Source organism: Protopterus annectens, chromosome 11.part0 (genome assembly GCF_019279795.1).
Source record: "Protopterus annectens isolate FY-2018-M chromosome 11.part0, PAN1.0, whole genome shotgun sequence".
Lineage (NCBI taxonomy): Eukaryota > Metazoa > Chordata > Ceratodontiformes > Protopteridae > Protopterus > Protopterus annectens.
In genome coordinates this window covers 797,052,756-797,068,398 of record NC_056745.1, presented here as the reverse complement: position 1 = coordinate 797,068,398, position 15,643 = coordinate 797,052,756, and the positions used below count along the sequence as shown (strand labels likewise).

Here is a 15,643-nt window from a genome sequence, read left to right as displayed (position 1 = left end):
AGCTATATTATACCTAGATGTGTGGCTTGTTAAGGACATAACACATAGTAGGTATATTGCCAAAATATACCGCAAACCTACGTATTCCAATGATTTCCTTCACTACAGTAGTAATCACCCTTACCACCAGAAGTGGGCCATTGTAAAGCACCTGTTGGTAAGGGTGGCAAGAATGATTACACTGGATGTTGATTTTGGTCGAGTGTAAAAACTTGTGGGGGATGTTCACCAGGAGAGGATACCCAATAGATTTATTGGATGAGATTGTTATAGAAGTTAGAAGGAAAAGGGAAATGGGCCATTTCAAGCCCATTTTTTAAATAGGGGAACCTTAAGAGGTGATGAACAAATTGTCTTGGCAGAACACTTTTTTAATAGAAAGGACAATTTAGATTATAACATCAGTTTTATAACAACCTTTTCAAGTGATGCCAAACTCTTGAGGGAGGTTATAAATAAAAATTGGGTCATAATTAATGAGGACACTATGGCTAGGAACAAGTTAGGGCCAGGACCTAGGGTGATGTTTAGAAAAGGCTCTAGTCTAAAAACACTACTTGAAAAAGAAGTTAACCCATATGTTCCTAACAAAGGGATGAAGAAATGTGGAAGATGTTCTTGTAAACATATAGAACCTTCTTCCTCATTTACTATAGGGAATATTAAATATTCCTTAGAAGGAAAATTTGACTGTGGGACAACAAGTGTTATATACTTAGCTAGGTGGCAACAGTGCCCCTCTTTCTACATAGGAAAGACTGAGAGGCAGTTTAGACAAAGGATATATGAGCACCAGTGTAGTACTAGTAGACAGGACAACAACAATGCTTTGTCCAAGCATATTTTGGAACACACCAACCACACATTCCTTTTTTTGGTTATTGAGAAAATAGATCTGAATCCCAGGAGGGGGCCTTGGGCTTTAAGACTCGAGGAGAGGGAATTGCTATGGCAACTGAGAGTAAATGCTTTTTCCTACCCTGGGTTGAATGATTCTTGTTCCCTGAAATGTATTTTAAAACTTAAAGCATTGACCAGGTAAAAAACATTTCTATGTGGGCATTTAATATTTGACATTTTTGTTGTAATTAATATCAGTGTTTGTGTTTTAAAATGTTTTTATACACAAATAAATCAGAATGTATTTACTTATATACTTGCTGAATTTGGAAAAAATGGAGGTCCATGATGTCATCGACTTGGGACTATTTAAATTGTAAATTGAGCTATTACAAATATCTGAAAAAGTTCCTTTAATGAAAGGCGACAAAAGCGCTAACAATAAATTTTAGTTTCAAAAGTACAGCATTTTTTTCTGGCTGCAAGATTTGTTTTGTTTGTTTTTCCATTTTTAATTAGGTAGATACACCACACACTCGTATTCACATTCTCACACCTAGGGCTAATTTAGAGTGTCCAATCCACTTACTGCATGGCTTTGGAATGTGGGAGGAAACCAGAGCACCTGGATGAAACTCAACCGAATGCAGGGAGGACATGCAGACTCCACACACACGTGTGTGTGTGTGTGTGTGTGTGTGTGTGTGTGTGTGTGTGTGTGTGTGTGTGTGTGTGTGTGTGTGTGTGTGTGTGTGTGTGTGTGTGTGTGTGTGTGTGTTTAGATATATAGATAAAGATATAGATATAGATTTCTCCATGCGTCTGTTTCTCAGATGATGAGTTATACTACAAGTTAACAACTAAGACAAGCTACATAAAGCATTTATGAATTACCATACCTCCCAAAGCAAAATAAGTATTCATTCCTAATTTTATTTTTTATCCTTGTCTACCCTCATGGTGGTAGACATCCTGATGCTTCTGCAACGATAACTCTGTCTCATAATGTACTATGACAGCACAGACTTTGATAAAAAGTTGCCTTGCCATTAGCTCTCAGATTAAACTTCCATTCACTTAGAATGGAACACCTGAAAAAACTGCCAAATATGAGAATCGGCAGAACATGTGTCACTGACTGGTGTGTACAAATGTTTCAACTGATATGCTATTTGGAGTAATTTTGAGTCATTAAAATAGCTCAAAAACAAAGATACAATGAAAAAAATATGTTTTTTGAGTTTTCCTTTAAAGAGGCTTGAAAAGGGTCAACAAATTGCTGAGATAAAAATAACTTCACAAAGAGCAATGTTACAAGTTTCAATTCCTGGCCAAGTTACTCCTTCCATCTCCCCTCTTTCAATGAACTACAGTCTCACATTTCCAGTTTGGCTAGATTCAACTAATTAGTCAACTTTTCATGACAATCTACATCAAACAAATTGCAGCCTGGTGTGCCAGTAAAACTGTTCCCTCATATGTCTCTTCATTTCTGAATAGCATTTACCCGGCATTATTTCTGAAAAAACACAGAGTTTAGAACAATCTATCCATTTCTTAAAATGTAAATAGTAAAATATTCAATTTGAATTGCATTTTGGCTGCTCACATGAATATCTTTCCATAGCTATTCTATCATAACATAACCTGAAGTTTGGTATTTAGTGCCAAGCTTTACATAACAATGAAACAATTCTCACTTTCTTAACAATGATCTCTCAAGCCTCTGATGTGACCCAGTACTTTCTGTTAGTATTGCTTTATGTAGCTTGTTTTAGTTGTTCATTTGTAGTAGAACTCATCATCTCAGAAACAAACGCATGGAGAAAGCTTCCAAATGAGATACTTTTGAAAACAGCGATACTACTGATTTAGTAAGATCACAAATAAAACTACATGAATTAGTATTCACTTTCTGAAGGAACAATAGAAGTCTTTAATTGCAATGAATGTCATTATTTGCTCATGAAAATCCAACACATTTTGCAAAAAGGATTATAGATTGTAATATGTTAGAATAAAAATATGTCAAAATTAGGGACACGTGGGGTTTGCTATATCTGTTCTCCATTGAAACTACTTGAAATCAAACAGGCATGTACATACTCCAGGACACACATGTATTGAAACAGTACCACCAGCTGTAACAGTGATACCATACTCCAAACAGGGCATTCAAACAAGTTTGTTCTTAATCTCCCCATTTGACAATGTGTAACATCCATGCTACATTTACAAAGGCTAACTTTCACTCCCCACAAATACATCCACACCCATACAACATATCTGTCAATTTTTAGGCTTTTCTAATCTCTCTGCAAAACACTGCTGTAATGGCTTTGGCAAATGAAACGACTGATGGATCTCAGCTCAGGACTCTCACACCTATCTGTTGAAAAGTACATTTCCCTGAAATCTCACCATGATGTTACTAGGCATGCCGTTATCGGTGCATTTTGGAGTGTAGGATGCATCAGGAATGCAGCCCTACATATCAACATTTAAAAAGATGACGTTCACAACTGTAAATAACACATGGTTTCATCTTTTCAGGGAACCTGATATAAATATACAGAAATGCATAAGATATATGTGTGTGTGTGTGTGTGTGTGTGTGTGTGTGTGTGTGTGTGTGTGTGTGTGTGTGTGTGTGTGTGTGTGTCTATATATATATAGATATATATATATATATATATATATATATATATATATATATATATATATAGATATACACACACACATATATAAATCAAATAAGTGCATATGTTTAAGTATGTGTGAGTATATATATATATATATATATATATATATATATATATATATATATATATATGGTTTACTATTAAAACCTGGAAACTGCATCTGTCGACCAGCATATGGTTGACATGCAGATTCTAAATGGGCAGAATGTCGAACCCAAAACAATTGACTACACTACACCAAACAGGTATTGTCAAGTCAAGCATTTTGGTTTGACATTGTGCACAGGGATTGCAGTTCAGTGAGGAACAGGGAATTAGCCCATTTCCTTACTGAAGTGCGATCTCAGAGTCGGTATATTTAATGTGCAGAGGGGAGTAGGGGGCATGGGGGGAAGTGAAGGGGGGTGTAGCCCTCCTGTAAAACAATATAATTAACGTACCATTGACTGTAAAGTCTAATGATACTTTAATGGTTATCGCAGGAGATGTTTGACGTCACCTCCTGCTATGTCGAACACATCCAACCCTGGTTGTCAATGCATTCATTTTGCATTGGTTTACTTATCAGCATGCTGAATTCCAGATTTAGGGTCAACAGTTTAAACAGACGACTGATGCGGTTTCGACATGCCAATAGTAAACCCTATATATATATATATATATATATATATATATATATATATCTATATAAGTCTACTTCTAAATTTCAGAGTTTCAAAACTTCAAATTTCTTATGATTGAATTGAAGTTTTGAAACTTCGAAAAGTAAATAAAAAAATAGAAACAAAAAATCTTTTTTTTACATTTTTGTAGGGGGCAAGCCCCCCTGCACCGCCACACCCCATGGTAATTAAATATACCAACTCCAAAATTTCACTACAGTGAGGAAAACAGTAAATATACCATTCTGCACTATAGAGCAAGCTCCGTTTAAACAATATCAGAAAAGTGTAGTGTCCCGGAAATCACAAACACACAGGTGAAAATAGCTCTTTCAAAAGCCAAAAACACTGCGTCAATGGGGCCAGATGGTGTCCCAGGCTGCGTCTTGCACGAACTACAGAATGAACTAACCCCCCCACCTAAACACGCTGTTCAACCTCAGCCTTTCCACAGGCTACGTGCCTCTAGAATGGAGCACAGCAATGGTTATTCCACACCACCAAGGAGGGGCCACAACTGACCCTGGTAACTATCGCCCCATAAGCCTGACTAGCCTGGTCTGCAAGGCTATGGAGCACATCATTATGGAACTCATTAACAAAGACATTGGGAGCCTCCAAACACTTGACCCAACCCAGTTCTGCTTTGTTAAGGGCACATCATGCCTACTAAACCTGGTTGACTTCTTCAAGACAGTCACCAAGGCCATAGACAAGTGAAATGTTGTTCACACAGCCTACCTTGACCTCGCCAAGGCTTTTGACACCATTCCCCACTCGGGTATTACAGAAAAACTCACCAGCCTAAACATAAACCCCTACATCACGAGATGGGTTGCCAACTGGCTTACAAACAGAACTCACACAGTAAGAATAGCGGGCTCCAGGTCCGACTTTAAACCAGTCACAAGTGGTGTCCCACAAGGCTCGGTCCTGGGACCCCTACTGTTTGGCATATACTTCTCAGAAGTACAGGTAAACACAGGACAACTATGGCTAACCATGTTCACCGATGACTGCAAACTGGGAGTCATAACTGACTCTCTGACTGACACAGACATCATCCAAAAGGGCCTTACTGAGACGGACACCTGATGTCAAAGTCATGGCCTCAAGCTAAATGCCAAAAAATGCATAGTCATCCCATTTGGGAAAAACAAAACACCCACGAATTACCACATAGGTGGCCGCCAACTTAATACAGAAGAGGTAATAAGAGATCTGGGGACCCAGGTAGATAGTAATCTCTTCTTTGACAATCATATTCCCAAAGTAGTTAAGAAATCCTTCTATGTGGCCCATCTATTACTAAATGGTTCGCATCTAGAAATAAAGAGGTTATAGTACCCCTCTACTCATCACTCATCAGACCCATCATAAAGTACAATGCCCCATTTGGGATGTACCTCACAAGACACTTCCAACAGCTGGAGAGACCACAAAAGTACCTCACCAAGAGGATCACTGGCCTCAAACATATGTCGTATGAAGCCCGACTGAAAAAACTCCGGCTGTACTCAGTGGCATATCGCTTACTCAGAGGTGATCTCTGCCTGACTTACAAAGCCATGTCCAACTCAGAAATGATGGACATACTCCACCTAAAGAAATCCAAGTCACTGCGAGCCATGCGCTCTAGTGAGCTAAACCTCGCCACAACAATAAATAGAACATGCTGGAGGGATAGATTCCTGTCACAGAGACTCCCCATGCTCTGGAACAAAATTCCAAACTACATTAGGCAGAGCCCCTCACTAACCCTCTTCAAGAGAAACCTTGATGAGCGGATGGGTAACAGAAAATGCACCCCTGGGATCACTTCATTGTCTCTGCTTGACAGAGGATAAGTTAATTAATCAATGGGGTGGCAAAAATAGACACACTCTGGCTAGGCTTATAAATGCCCATGGGCAGATAGCCTAGTACCTACCTATGAACCTATGAACCTATCATGCAACTCATAAACAAAGACATGGGTAACCTCCAAACTCTGGACCCCACCCAGTTCAGGTTTGTGAAAGGCAGATCATGCCTTCTGAACCTGATCAACTTCATTGAGGCAGTCACCAAAGCTGTAGATGAGGTTAAGGTGGTTCACACAGCCTATTTTGACCTTGCCATGGCTTTTGACACCATCCCCCATTCTGGAATTTTAGCTAAACTCACAAAACTAGGTTTAAATCAGTTCGTCACAAGATGGGTTACCATCTGGCTCACTGACAGAGCCCACACTGTAAAAGTTGCAGACTCCAAATCTGACTTCAAGCCAGTGACAAGTGGAGTACCACAGGTTTCAGTCCTGGGACCTCTCCTGTTTAGTATCTACTTCTCTGAAGTACAGGCTAACACAGAAGTCATCTGGCTAATAAAGTTCTCAGATGACTGCAAACTAGGAGCCATAGTCGAGTCCGCAAATGATGTGGACATCCTACAGAAGGGCCTCACTGAGACAGATGCCTGGTGTCAGAGGCATGGCCTCAAGCTCAATGCCAAAAAGTGCATTGTCATCCCCTTTGGTAAAAACTCTGTACCCATGAACTACCACATAAACGGCAGTCTACTGAATGCCAAATGTGTGATAAGAGACCTTGGGACCCAGGTGGACAGTAGTCTCTCCTTTGATAATCTCATCACCATAGTAGTCAGGAAGCCCTTCTATGTGGCACACCTCATCACAAAAGAGTTCTCATCCAGGAAAAAAGCGGTCATTGTTACCCTCTACTGGGTACTCATTAGACACATTATAGAGTACAACGCCCCTTTTGGAAAGTACCTCACAAGACATCTGCAGCAGCTGGAAAGGCCACAGAAGTACCTCACAAAGAGGATTACTGGCCTCAAACAGATGCCCTACACTGAATGTCTCAAAAAACTCCAGCTTTACTCTGTAGCATATCGCCTACTCCAAGGAGTTCTCTGCCTAACATATAAAGCTATATTAAACCCAGAGCTGTTGGACATGCTACACCTAAAGAAATCCCAATCTCTCCGAGCTACACGCTCTAGGGACCTAAACCTTGCCACCACAACAAACAGAACATGCTGGAGGGATAGATTCCTGTCCCAGAGACTTCCTATATTCTGGAACAAGCTACCCATCTATGCCAAGCAAAGTTCCTCATTAACACTCTTCAAGAAAAATCTTAATGAGTGGATGGGAAATAGGAAATACTCCCAGGGAATCACTTCTGTGGCTCTGGTTGACAGGGGCACAGGAAATTAACTTTCTTGGGTGGCGTAAGCCAGGGAACCTTGTTGGCTAGGCATACTTAGGCCCTTGGGGCGATAGCCTAGTACCTACCTATGAACCTATGAACATATATATATATATATATATATATATATATATATATATATATATATATATGTATATACATACACATAATTATATAATTATATATTACTGGAAAGAGATGTTTTGTATTTTTATTTATGTATTTATTTAGTTAGTTAGTTATTTATGTATTCCAGGAGAGGAAGGCCCTAACAGAAGAAGAATACATATGATTACACACATTTCTCCAGTACCAACCAGTACTGAGCACTTGGCAACTTACCTGAAATCCCTCACAATTAGTCTCTACCACAGATTGCCAAAATTCCAGAAGAAACGCAATAACCTGCACAGGATGAGTGAGCTCACACAGGTCGCTCATTCTCAAATCCCAGTTGTGATTCCCCCAGAGCCACTAATCAAACTTAGGTAATTTCAGTTGTCATCAAGACTGCAACCTTGTATGCCAAATAGCTGATCCGATTCCACATAACTCTTAAAATAATCATGTTCAGATAATGGAATCATTATCATCTTCAGCCCCCTTTTCCCCATTTTTTTTCTACATGGGGTTGGGATATCATGTTAACTGTCACCAACTCTCTTCATTCAGGGCCGCACTCCTGCCTTCTTCAACACTCATGCCTGACTGTCGGAGATCTTCTTTCGCACAATCCATCCAACTCTTTGCTGGACGTCCTTGCTTCCTCTTACCGTCTTACTGTCTGTCCCAAATCTTCCTCACCAGATTGTCTTCTGTTTTTTCACACATGAGCCCAAACCACCGTAATCTTTTCTCTTTGATAGTTTCTGCAATTGGACCTACTTTGGCTTCTGCTCTTATGTCCTCATTTCTTTGTCTGTCCCACAGTGTGCATCCTACCACCTTTCTCAGGCACCTCATTTCCATTACCTCTAGCTTCTTCAACTGTTCTGCCTTTACTGCCCAGGTTTCTGTACCATACTGTAGTACTGGTTGTACCACTGTCTTGTACACCTTACCTTACTTTTCAGCTTCTTTGGCATTCTTCTGTCATAGACTACACCTTGTACTCTATGCCAGTTGGCTGCAGCACTTCTGGCTGTAGCTTTGACCTCTTCATCCAGACTACCCTTCTCCTCAACCATCCCTCCCAGATACCTGAAACTGTTGACCTGTTCCACTATCTTTCCTTCTATCTCTATTATCAGCTTCTTCTGATTTCCCCAATTTGCTGCCATTACCACTGTCTTATCTGTGCTTAGTTTCACCCCATGTGCCTTTAGATTTGCATTCCATTCAACTATCCTTGGTTGAAGTTCTAGCTCAGAGTCTGCCTGTACTGCCACATCGTCTGTTTATAGCAGCTTTGTTGATCTCTCCCCTCCAACCTGTTTGCTAATGTAATCCATCACCAGTATGAACAGCAGTGGGCTCAGAGCTGAACCCTAATATACACCCACTCCCACTGGGAACCCCTCTTCGAGGCCGAACACTGTTCATACTTGAGTCACTGGGTCCTTGTATATAGCCTGCACTAATTCTACCAATGTTTCTAGGTTTTCAAACCACTGCAGTACTGCCCAGATCAGCTTTCAAATAATGGAATAGATGAGAGGAAAACAAAGTAATAATGCAGAGAAGGGATATAACTGATTCATAAAATTTGTAAAATCATAAAAATTAAAAAAAATAAATAAATAAAAGTAAAACAACAGTTCACATACAACATAAAAAAATAGAACTGAGCAACGTAATGATAAAACTTTAATATAACAATACAAAAATCAAAGCTTTCAGGTCACAAACCCTTAGCACTGATGAAGGGTTTGTGACCTGAAAGCTTTGCTTTTTGTATTGTTATATTAAAGTTTTATTGTTATGTTGCTCAGTTCTATTCCTTTTTGGTTAAAATCATAATAATAGCATGATTTTTTGGGGTCTATATTAAAAGACCGAAGAGGTGTTTCAGCAAACACCTCTCGGTCGACACGTAATGAGCGAGCTCACTAAAGCGTGAATGCTTAAAACAGCGATTTCATTCCCTGGGAAAGAAAATGCTAGCACAAACACACACACACACACTTTAAAACATAACAACGTTGGGGTCTTCGCCCCCCCCCACACCCCCCCTAACTAAATATACCAACTCAGAGATTGCACTACAGTGATGAAAGGGGCAAACACACGAGGATGGCCAAGCGATTTCTTTCCAGGGAAAGAAATTGCTGTTTAGAGCATTCGCACTTTAGTGTGTTCGCTCATTACGTGTCGACCAAGAGGTGTTCACTGAAACACCTCTTCGGTCTTTTAATATACAACCAATTTTTTGTATTATCACTCAGTACCTTAATGACTTGATTAAAAACTCAATTCTGGTGTTCTATGTGTTTATTTCTTTTTCATTAAGCCTGTACCTTTTGTAAAAATGACTTTTTTCAAAATATTCTCTATTTTCTAGTAAAAGACTAACACCGCAAACGGTAAAAAACAATTCATCAGTAATTAAGATACCATAGACATATTGGTATTGCAGGACCTACAGAATTTTAAATACATTTTAGCCATGAGTCAGAAGACTAAAACATTCACAATCTCTGTATGGTGGAACTAAGCTGAAAGCCTGCAAGAACAGTTCTGAGGGAAGTAATCCTAGTAGCAATAGGGACTAAAGCATTTTCCATTGCTGAAATTTTATAGTATGGCACTGAGTATTAAGTAGTTGTAAAAGCTGTGGAAAATATGAAAATTCTTCACCTAAATGAAAGGACAATACAAAGTCTTCATCAGGACAGAAGTATTAAAATCTGTAACACAGACGTGCACACGCACACACACACACACACACACACACACACACACACACACACACACACACACACACACACACACACACACACACACACACACACACACACACACACATGAACAGCTGGCTGGATTAACTGTTTTGTAAAAAGACAGATACTAGGGAATATCACCACCACAGGAATAAGGCAGCATTTGTAATCCATATTGATTAATATATTTAAAAAGTTTGTTGGTTTCTTATTTTTTAAATATTTAAAAGGCCACAAATCTGAGGATGAGCTACTGAGAAACAAAGTGATTTTTTTTTTATTTTTAGTAAGAAGCTGTATTAATAAGTTTTATTTAATGGGATCATATTATAAGTGTTTGCCGTAGATTCTGCCTACAAAGAAACCAAACATTGTTTGTAAAACAATCTTCCTATTTCTATTAAAGACAGGGAAAAGGACAGTTTGTAATACAATATTGTTAAACTATTACCCTCTTTGCATGTGCTGTTGTCATTTGCAGTTATGATGTTCTTTAATAGTCTTCTTTTTTTCTCACTTTTCAAAACTTATTTACACAGGGGAAGACTCCTCATGACCTTGCACTACAGACCGGGGATTTTGAATTAGCTTCCTATCTAGAGAATAGACAACATTATCAGACAGTATCCCATGAGGACTTGGAAACTGCAGTGTGAGGTTATTCAGCAGCAAGGGAATACGGAGAACATATTGAGATGGTAAAGTCCATCAACGAATGAGGCGCACCTTAAAACACAAGAGAGATCAGATGGCTCAACATGTCTCATTCAATGTAGTAATGATGGAGTTCAATATCTGTTTGTAAGGGCTAATAGGATCTGCATTGGAAATGCTTTTCCACTCAATAGCCCATGGACCAAAATGAGAGCATGTGATACAGAATGACCTTGTTAATTAAAATGTTCACTACTTCCAATACCACTACGAACTTTTGAATATCAGGTACACTGCCAATCAACATGAACGTTTATTTTATATTATTTATTGTGCGTATGTATGTGCGAGTGTGTGTCTCTCTGTGCATGTGTGCGTGCACACTTGCATGTGTTCCACTGGTTGCTGAGTGCATATAAATATGTTTCTTTTCTATCATTAGAGGTCCACAGAATGAAGCAATTTTACTAACTAAAAAATGGCATCTGTCAAATGTTTCTACAAACGTATTGCACATTATTTATTATCATCAGGAATTTATTTTTTGCATGTCTACATAGGCTGTCCTTAATGAGCAATGTCATGCATCTTTAATTCTCCATCTCAAATATTCTGAGGCTTGAACTTGTCAGGCAGAGCAAAACATTTGTAGAAGTGCCACTCTTTTTAAATGTTTCTGATAGTATCTCATGACTATTAATTAAATAACATGTTAAACTCTTTTCTCCTTAAAAGGAAAGTAACATAGCTCAGATTTTTGCCTATCCCATTACACTGCATGACTTACATCCTCGTGGAAAATATTGTTTGAATATTTTAAAAACGTGTTATTCACCAGTGGAAAGAACATATCAAAGTGTTCATGTTTGTTCTTCCAAGGACCTTTCAGTCTACTAAATGTGTTTGCAGACTTCATGAAGGTAGTTTGATAATAGGACATACGGCACAGGATAATATGTCCTGAAGCTACCTGAATTCTGTGGTTTCTAATCTTACACATCATGGCTACAAAAATATTCTGAAAGTCATAATGTCATATTTCTACAAAATGGGAAAAATTGAACAACTCTTGCAGCTGTTTATGAATCAGACATCTGTGATATGTGTATTTGAAGCATTTGCATCCCTTTTCTGTGCAAGATTCCACTTGTTGAAACAGTATAGAATATTTCAGTCTGCAACCATCCTTCTGCTTGGAGTCTGCATTCTTTATGGGAAAATAAATAAAAAAGGATGACACAAAACCTGTTGTTCACTGAAACTACTGATATATTCTAACAGCCAAGTAAAACAAGTCCTCAAATCTATATATGGAACTCAACAGTTCTCTCTTAGTAACTAGGATAGAGCCATTGCACATTGTAACATTTCGTTTGAATGGTGTTGATGGCATTTTCTAAAAGTTGAAATCATTTGAACAAACTGAAAGCTATATAACAGATTATGATATACTTACCTTTTTATTCCTTCCACTTCATGGACATTTCAGTTATTAGTTTTCCATATTCATTCAAAGCATTTACAGAGTGGCAGAATGAAGGGAAGTAGATCAGATGAAACTCTTTACCTGTAAGAGGTGAATTGAAAATTGCCATCTTGCAAAAAGTAATAAAAATCATACCTACACGTATTCATGCTAACTAAGTAAACTGCAAATGGTGTTTAGTATTTTGAGGGAGGGAAACTTTTGTTACATATGTACATATATTTTTATTATTACAACCAGAATCGCAGAACGTAGTACCTGTCTTTGAGGAGATGGGAGACTGTAGATAGCAATTTGCAATATTATTATTATTTTTGTTCGCTATGATTTTCTCCTGAAATCGGATCTGTGTTCATACCCCAAAATGTTAAATGTTGTCATTATTTTGCATCTATTTTACTGAAATCATTATATAAAAGGGATATATTTAAGGACACTTAATTGCTTTTGCCTCAGCACCAATGGATATACCTGACTGTTCACAGCATGAATAGTACTGCATGGCTCATTGTTCTAGGATGATGCAGATACTTATCTTCTGTGTTAACTGAAGTGATTTTCAGAATGCTGTCTTTCATAAGAAAACATCTTAAGTCTTATATCTTGCAATATCATGTGACTTTTTAAGACAGGAACATTTTCTGTAAGCAAACTATGGATAAACTCAAGGTACACAGCTGGACCCATTTTGTTTCACAGCACCTAAATATAACACATACATATTATCTATCATAATATCACTTAGTTGAAAACTGCCTCATGTAGTTTTATGTTTCCAGTGGACAGCTCTGCAGTCTTAGAATATGACTAGTTCTTGTTGAGGACTTTTGCATTTTAAATGCTAACTCCATGCATCAAATGTTTCATGAAATTAAGCATATTGGTACACATATTTGGAATAAAATATTCTAATTAATTTTAATCAGGGAAATGAGTTTAATCTTGACTGTAAGTCTTGCTAAATTATAAAGACCCATCAATTCTATTTAACATTCTGATTCCTATGTGTACAGATTTTTGCAATCTTTTGCAAATAAAATGTGAGAACATATTATCAGCAATGATGTCGTCAGAAAAATATTGAACATGACTGTCTTTTTCAGTATCACATCTGATTTACCAGTTGTTGCATATACTTTGACCTATGTTTAATTAGATTTGAATGACTTTTAATGTTATTAACCAGAAGCTCTCCGTTTTTTTCTAATGTGATAGGGATATTGAAAACATTTTGCATCCTTCTACAGAACACACCTTTTGTTATTTGCACCGTATCACAAGAAATTCATATTCCTACTGTAATGTGTTTATGCCTGAATTTACAAAACATTATCACCATTACCTTATCATGAACAGCAACAACAGAAAAAAATGCTTCTGGTTTATGCAAATTTATGTTTACATCGGCACATAATTTTTTGCATTATTTGTAATACAAATAAATCTTGCCTAAAATACAAGGTATGATTCAGCATTATTTGTTTGATTCAACATTTCCAATAAATTGTTTACTATGTTTTCCATTGCTTATGTACATGATTGTAACAGCAATATAATTATTTATAAATACTTCTCGTGTCACATTTAGTGCAGCTTACTATATAAAGAGTTTTCCAGATGATAGCACAAATTCTTATTAGCTGCAAAAATCTGTGTTTAATATTGGTAGATAAGCGATAATCAGAATATGTGTAAATGTTAAAAAGACTGTTTTTTACTGTGGCATGTATTTTATGTACCTCTCTTTAGCTAAAATGTATATGTATATATATATATATATATATATATATATATATATATGTGTATATATATATATTAAGAGAGAGAGAGAGGGGGGGGGAGATAGAGACATTAGAGACATACATACATTCATGAAATAGCCCCCCCCAAAAAAAAATGAAATTCTTGTGTCATTGAATCAGGCAGAACTACCAGGCTACCTCTGAAAAAAATGCACTTGTACCCAATTAATAAATAAATTTAAAAAATGTGGCTGTTGGAAAGAAAAATAGAGATAAGAAGATAATGGGGGTCAGAGATGGAGTAATAATAATAAGAGATGATGGCTTGCAAAAATTAAGATTTCATCATGTTGATAATTTGAAGCAATAGGAAAGACAGGTACAATTGTGGAAATATAGGTATGCTATTAAAGTGGATGATTGCACATATGACCAAAAATGACCAATGAGAGACCATGAAAGAGAAAGAACACCAGCAACTGATGGGGAGCAAACCAAGTTGAACAGACAAGACTTAACAAATTGATGGTCATGTTTGAAGAACCTAATCTGAAATATGTAATATATATTAAAATACTGTGATACCCGAGTACTGGGGAATAGCAAAGGTAACTCATACGCAGAAAGATAGCTTCAAGATCAGGCTAAATAATTGCAGGGTGTTAGTCTTTCCTCCATCTTAGGGAAAATATGGACAAATCTGTAGAGTTATTGTATGCTAGTAATCTTGAAGGTGAATAGCTGCACCCCTTTACAAAGAAGATTATATTTCATTCTGAATTGGATCTCCTTTATGAGTCATTACATGGATGTGGAAAACATGAATCCTGTGAACAGTCAGTGTCTGTAATGCCTTTGAAAATGTTTTGCATAAAAAGATTGTGTTGAAATTAGAGGGAATGCCAAGGGTAATGAGCTTTACAGGCAATTGCCTGACCAACCGAAAGATGAAAACGGCACTTAAGCTGCAGCAGTTCAGGTACCTTTAGTCACCAATGAGTCACTGCATGTTTTATTTCACATTTTTGTGTTTAATTCAATGTTAGATTTCAGTATGAGATAAACATTCTCAATGATAAAAGTATAGATGAAGCAGACGTTTTAAACACTAAAGACATTCTCATGAAAAAGAATTGCTAAAGCTTGCGTGATATGTAAAGACTTGGCAGGTAATTTATTGCAAAAGAAATTCATAATAACGCATTGTGGAAAATTACATCCTAAAAGTATGGTCCAGTGGACAAGAGAATAAGAAAACAATCTTGTAGTATAACACGCCTTTATTTATTCATGTTTTAATTATTTTTTGACTGGATAGGTGGGCTGGTCAACTGACTCTTTATATATAGAAATAAATGGACATATGGCTGTAGAGACTTTACATAATAACCAATAAAAATATTATCATGAAGAAAAAAATCCACAGTTGCGTATGAGACATATACTTAAGGAATATAACTTCA

General features: G+C 37.3%; 1 protein-coding gene across 3 annotated transcripts in view; it reads left to right on the top strand.

The window, feature by feature from the left end:
• The window catches only part of DGKI (diacylglycerol kinase iota), a 5,490,864-nt gene extending 5,476,966 nt beyond the window's left edge, over nt 1-13,898 (top strand). For all 3 annotated transcript variants that reach the window (XM_044088223.1, XM_044088222.1, XM_044088221.1), the window contains one exon: nt 10,838-13,898. In XM_044088223.1, the coding sequence (XP_043944158.1) occupies nt 10,838-10,954 (117 nt within the window). In that variant the 3' untranslated portion in view covers nt 10,955-13,898. The remainder of the gene's footprint in view (nt 1-10,837) is intronic.
• Nucleotides 13,899-15,643: the final 1,745 nt, after the last annotated feature.